This window comes from Ananas comosus, linkage group 17 (assembly GCF_001540865.1).
Source record: "Ananas comosus cultivar F153 linkage group 17, ASM154086v1, whole genome shotgun sequence".
NCBI classification, from domain to species: domain Eukaryota; kingdom Viridiplantae; phylum Streptophyta; class Magnoliopsida; order Poales; family Bromeliaceae; genus Ananas; species Ananas comosus.
In genome coordinates, this window is record NC_033637.1 from 7734782 (window position 1) to 7741363 (window position 6582).

General features: G+C 46.2%; 1 protein-coding gene across 1 annotated transcript; it reads left to right on the forward strand.

The window, feature by feature from the left end:
- LOC109722895 lies at positions 536 to 3656 on the forward strand. The gene is made up of 3 exons (XM_020251072.1): positions 536 to 610; positions 2534 to 2601; positions 2690 to 3656. Exons 1-3 carry the CDS (start codon positions 536 to 538, stop codon positions 3654 to 3656), a joined length of 1110 nt encoding a protein of 369 aa, XP_020106661.1.

The window sequence follows — 6582 nt, forward strand, 5'->3', positions numbered from 1 at the left end:
CAGTGAACAGCGTGCAGCCACGAAAAAATGCACCGAACAGGGCTAACCGGACACTGCTGATCCAAGGTAAGGTGAGCACTGTGATCAGCACTAACCAGCGATCACCGTGCTCACCTCCGGAGGCATCGGAATAGCCTCGGATCGCCGAAAACGCACGCACAAACCCAGAACAACAGCCAAAAAGGCTCCACAAGGTCGACACCGCAAAAACAGCGGAACGGGGCCTTCCCGACAGAAACCAAGGTGAGCACGATGACCAGCAACTTGCCAGGATCATCGTGCTCCCTTCCGTAGAGATCGGGGAGGCTCGGGAAGCTTGGAACAGTAAACATCCCATAAACAGCCCTATTTCGGGCTTGGCCAGAGCAAGCTTGCTCCGGCAGACTTCCGGCGGCACGGCGAGGTGCGCCCGGGCCAGGGATGGGTGCGGGGGAGGTGAGGAGTGAGGTGCTCACCTCAGACAGCGGCGGAGAGCCGCGGCAGCGACGGCAGAGCAAGGCAAGCCCACACAGGCTCAGCTCGGGTTCCGCGGGCAATGGCGGGCACGGCGGCGGCCGCGAAGCTCCAGGACGGCGGCGGAGGGTTGTCTGAGGCCGGAGGGATGCCTTGGGTGTGGTCCCACGCGGCGGCGACGCAGGGAGGGCGTCGCGAGCTCGCCTCGGCCCGAGCGGGTCTGGGGCGGCTGCGGCTGGCCGAGGCGGCGACGGCGGCTCGCTGGGGCGGCGGCGACCGGCGGGAAGGGTCGCTGAGGGTACGGGGACGGCGACGGGGAAGGCAATGTAGCCTCGGCCTGGGCTCCAACCCGAGAGAAAGAGAGATAGAGGGAGAGGGATGGAGGAGAAAGCTACAGGGAGAAGGAACCTCCTTCTCCAGCGACCGGCAGCGTGCGCTGGCGACTGGGGCGCACGCCGTGCACTCAGGGAAGGGAGTAGAGGCGGCTAGGTCAGCTAGGGTGATGCGGCTAGGGCTAGGGTTAGGGTTCCAAGGTGAAAAGCTTAAATACAAAGCTCCAATTTGCAGAAAAGCCCCTCAAAACTCAACATTCATTCCGAGCCCTCACAGCACGAGTTAAAATGCACGGATACCCCTCCATCATGCAAATCTCACGATGAAACGTACATAAAATATCGCAACTTTTTGCGAACAATACCGTTTGCCATTACCGACCTCTCCTCGATCCATCGCGCCAATCTCCGCAGATCGGTCCGTAGATTTGGAACGGATTCACCAGTGCACACAGCCGACGGAGACAACAAAGATGCGACTTTCTGTTTCACCTCGGATCGACCACGGAGTTCATGACAAAATCAACCTTTCTTTTTCAATAGAAGAAACAAACGAAATACAATATAAAACATGTATTCTTTGGATTTTCTTGAATCGTGTGTCAAACTCAAAATCCGTCAGCGCCATAGTTCCAGAACACTGATATCCGGTCAAACGGGCTATTGGACCGCCTTCATGAACGGTAGCGTCCGATACGAGCCTGAAGCCAACAATCACACAGTGGCTTCTCCGGAAATATCGAGTTTACTATGTCATTATAGTGAAGACTGGAAATCAGCAGTAGAATTTTCCGTTTTAACTCGTTTTCTTTCGAAACTTGACGGGTGCTTTTATAATTAAATTACCACCACAAACTCGTACGTCAATGAGAGTTTAGCTACTACTGCAAAATTATCAGTCCTTTTACACTTTGTAGTTGGCAAACTTCTTGATCTCTGTGTTATGCTTGAAATTTTTGACTTAGTGGGGATAATTTGGAATACTATGTAATGTTTCGGCTAACAGTTAGTTTGTATTGGTGAGATCTTTCTCCCAAATACGACAAATGAGAATAAACACAATATAGTTAAAGAAAATGGTAACAGAGAAGACATTGTGAGGTATTAATTAGAGGATTCATTATAAGTTGATAATAGATATCATACCTCAATAATAACAGATCAAAAGGATCTTGTGCAAGACCTTGAGATGAAACTTTATATTCTTGACAATATAAGCACATGTGGCAATACTAAAAAGATAAAGAACTATTAGTCAAAGTACATGCTACCTAAGAGCATTGCTATATGTCTCTTATTTAATTGATTTACTAGAGAATGTTACAACCATAAACAATGGAATTGAATCGAACTAGTTAGTCTATAATGTAATAGATGATGTAATAGAGGATGCATGTAGCAAAATGGCTCTATAATTGCAGCAAAACTTGAAGGTTTGGACTTTATCATATTTCTTTCTTTTTCTTAGTTTGAATAGCCGAGTTCTACTCTACATTTCCGCAAACTTCAAGACTAATTACTATTTCACTTATGATTAATTAGAAGACTAGATCAATTGCAATTTGATTGATTAGTTTAAATCCCAAGTTTCTGCTTTGATGCCACTAGTTTGCATTATTTTTTGTGACAATGTAAAGTAAGAAATTTTTTACTTGTGATCAGTAGAAACTTAAAACTCATATTTTTTACAGTTTTTTTTATACTTTTTCCTACTAAATTGTCTGACAACATTCTTTAATTGAGTGTAGTTCAATCTCTTTGTGCATCATATTGCTAACATTAACCTCATGGATAAGAGTTGGATGAATAAACCGAGGTCTGTCTCTTATTAATTTTTATTCTATAATTTTGAAATTATTTTAATATCTTATTTTATAAATTAATTTTTATTTAAAAATTTATAGGGCAAGTGAAAAGTATCTTCGTGGTGTTTCGGACTTTCTAGATTTTGCGTTTTTCAAAGCAAGCCAAGAGGGGCTAATTCTTTGCCCTTGTAAAAATTGTAGCAATCGCTTTTGGAACAGTAGAGAAATTGTTCTTGAGCATTTGATTTGTGATGGATTTGTCCATGATTACACATGTTGGGTTTATCATGGGGAAGACATTACATCATCTTTTCTCGGATCAGATTATGGTAATTCTAGTGCATGTGATAATATGCGTGAGATGCTAAATGATGCGTTTGGATGTTTTGATGAAAACAAAGAGGAAATGCCAGCAGAAGAACATAATTACAATGAAAATCCAAATGAAGAAGCGAAGATATTTTATAAATTAGTCAAAGATTCTGAGCAAGAGTTATACCCTGGTTGTAAGAAGTTCTCAAAGCTCTCTTTCATTGTTCGATTATTTCACTTGAAATGCCTCAATGGTTGGACAAACAATTCATTTACTATGTTGCTCACCTTACTAAAAGAGGCATTTCCTAAGGGTGAAACACTACCAAATTCATATTATGAAGCAAAAAAAATTATCAACGATTTAGGTCTGGGTTATAAAAAAATTGACGCTTGTCCAAATGATTGTCAATTGTACTATAAGGAGACCAAAGATTCAATATCATGTGCCATTTGTGGTGCTTCAAGGTGGAAGTCAACTGAGAAGAATGTGGAATATGATACATCGACATCTACTAAAAAAGCTAAAAATATTTCAGCCAAGATTCTAAGATATTTTCCTTTAAAACCAAGACTTCAGAGGATGTTTATGTCATCAAAAACAGCTTCCCTAATGAGATGGCATCAAGAAGGTCGAACAAGAGATGGAGTGATGAGGCATCCGGCAGACTCCCCTGCTTGGAAAACATTTGACTTTGAACATCCCGAATTTTCGTCAGATCCTCGCAATGTAAGGCTTAGGTTAGCAACCTGAAAAAGGCTCAACAGGGTCGACACCGCCGAAACAGCAGAACGGAGTCTCCCCGACAAAATCTAAGGTGAGCACGATGATCAGAAAGTTGCCACGATCACCGTGCTCCCTTCCGCAGAGGTCGGGGAGCCTCGGGTAGCTCGGAACCGCAAACCTACCTAACTAAGCCCTATTTCGGGCTTGGCCGGAGCAAGCTTGCCCCGGCCGGCTTCCGGCAACGCCGCGAGGTGCGCGAGGGTCAGCGATGGGTGCGGGGGAGGTGAGGAGTGTGGTGCTCACCTCAGTTGGCGGCGAGGAGCGGCGGCGGCGACGGCGGAGCAAACCGAGCCCGCACAAGATCCTGTTCGGGCTCCAAGTGCAGCTGCGGCCACGGCAGCGGCCGGGGCGCTCAAGGACAGCGGCAGAGGGTTGCAGGAGGCCGGAGGGAAGCCGAGGAAGTGGCTCTGGGCAGCAGCGATACGAGGATGGAGCCGCAAGCTCGGCTCGGATCGAGCTTGCCAGAAAACCCGCAGGGCGGCTCTAGCGCGGCGGCGGCCCTCGGGACGGCTCAGGGCGGCGGTGACCGACCACCTGAGGTCGGAGGGGGTGCCACAGGGTGGCCAAAGGTGGTGGCGGCGCGGGGAAGAGGTCGCAGACCTGCCTCGGCCTGGGCTCGGTCTGGAAGGCAGCAGCCGGTTGGTGCGGCTGCGGCGGCGCTCCGGGCGGCTCAGGGCGACAGTGGCCGACTGCCCGAGGTTGAGGAGGTGCCTCAGGGTTGGCCCGGGGTGGCGGCGACGCAAGGGGAAGGCCGCACGGTCAGCTTTGCCTGGGCTCGGCCAAGCTGGGCGCAGGATGCAGCAGCGGCAGTAGTGAAGCCCAGAGGCGACGGCGGTAGGCGGGGAGGCTTGCCAGGGCACAGAGGCGACACCGGAAGGGTGTAGGGAGACGACTGCAGCCTCAGATCTGTCTGCAACCCGAGAGGAAGAAAGATGGCGGGAGAGGGATGGAGAGGGAAGAGAAAAAGGTGGCTGAGGAGGCTGCGGTTGCTGCTGGCCGGCCGGGGCTCGGTCGACAGCGACCGGGAGGAGTGCGGCTAGGGCAGAGAAGATAGAAGAAGTGGCTGGGGGCGTGGCTAAGGTCTAGGGTTAGGTGGAAGAAACCCTAAAAACTCTATATATACCAAGGTGTCGATTGCGAGTTAGCCCACGAAACCTCAGTATTTCAAACTGAATCCCTCACAGCGCGTGAACAACGCGAGAATACCCCTCCACGTGCGATCTCGCGTAAAACGGCACATAAAATGTCGCGACTTTTGCGAAATTACCGTTTTGCCAACACCGACCTTTCCTCAATCAACGCGCGATCTCCGCAGATCCGTCAGTCCGATTTGCGAACGGATTGTACCAGTGCGATCAGCACGACGGAGACCACAAAGCTACGATTTCGTTTCTCCTTGATCGGTCTCGGATTCGCAACGAACTCAGTCCATCATTCCAACGAAAGAAACTACGCACAAATACATATAAAACATGTATTTTCGAATTTTCTAGAAATCCATTCCTCAAACTCAAAATCCGTCAGCGCCATCGGTTCTAGAATAACCAAACCGTTCGAAACGAGCTATTGGACTGCTATGAACGGAGTCCGATACGCGCCAGAAGCCAACTTCACGCCGTGGCTTCTCTAGAAAATCGAGTTACTATTCACTTTAAATGAAACTTGGAAATCACGTAGAATCTCCGATTTAACTCGGTTTCTCCCGAAACTCGACGAGTGCTTTTGTAATTAAATTACACACAAAAACATCGTCAACTGAGAGTTTAGCTACACTACCAAAATCTCGGTCCTTACAAATTATCTGATGAACCTTTCGTATTAGCATTTCAAGTGAGCCAAGTATTTTATGTACAAGATACTAGTAACAAGGATTGGAAGGTAGTTGTTCAAATAAGACCAAGAGACATGTTTGATATGCAGCAAGAAATTCTTGAAGATGATATAGAGGTTCATATGGATTATGGTACGTGTGAAAACACCATGAATAATATTGAAGGAAAGCTTAGTTGGAATAGAAATGATGTGCCGGGACTTACAATTGACAGCTATGTAATAAACACTCATGATTTGGAAGCAAACGCATACGATAATGTGGATACGGAAGATGACTACGACTTAGACGATTCGAACCTACTTTAGGTACATATTATTTGCTCTACTTATTAGTATATTACCGGTATATTGTTTATTCCGGTTAACGGATGGTAACAGTGATAGTAGTAAACTAAGCCTCGGTAACCTTACCAAACCTGAAACATTCAGTAAGTTTGCCCTTCCTGAAACGTGCCCTAATCCTATCACCGTTCTCCATTTCAAACCTAAATAGCCTCAAAGAAGATCTCCCTTACTAGGTTGGACAGAAACTACTTTATTTAAATCAACAAGACCATCACCACAACGATAACACAGCCGTACAGGAACGAACTAAACTAAACGTGAGAGTGACAACATTTCATGGCCAACGAAAAGATCCACGTTTAAACTTTCATCAACCCGTTCCATCGGTACTTCACGTACGAGTTCACAACGACTCCAAACTAGACCTGCTCTCACTGTAAGTTTTACTGGAACTAGATTATCGTAAAGTAGTATGAGTGAAACTAGTTTCATACCGACAAAACTTGAGAAAGGAAAAAGAAAACACGAGAAGTACTAATTATGGACATAAGTCACTTCAACTTTAATTCAATGAGATTTCATGTTATTACTGATCTACGAAGTGTTTATATAATCAGTATTTTTACGAACTTGTGATATGTTTCTAAAGTATATATTGATACTGATACATAAATAACATAGTCTGCGACAAGGCGATATTAAATTTGTTTTACTTTGTTCGGTCCGTTTACTGTTGATAAACGTTGTGATTTTTGTGTAAGATTAATTGATGATA

Excerpts from the sequence above, each read along its gene's own strand:
- LOC109722895 (XM_020251072.1), top strand. The coding sequence starts at position 536 with ATGGCGGGCACGGCGGCGGCCGCGAAGCTCCAGGACGGCGGCGGAGGG. Across the intron at positions 611-2,533 it reads AGGCCGGAGGGATGCCTTGG|TTCAATCTCTTTGTGCATCA; the intron begins GTGTGGTCCCAC and ends AATTGAGTGTAG. Across the intron at positions 2,602-2,689 it reads AGTTGGATGAATAAACCGAG|GGCAAGTGAAAAGTATCTTC; the intron begins GTCTGTCTCTTA and ends AAAAATTTATAG.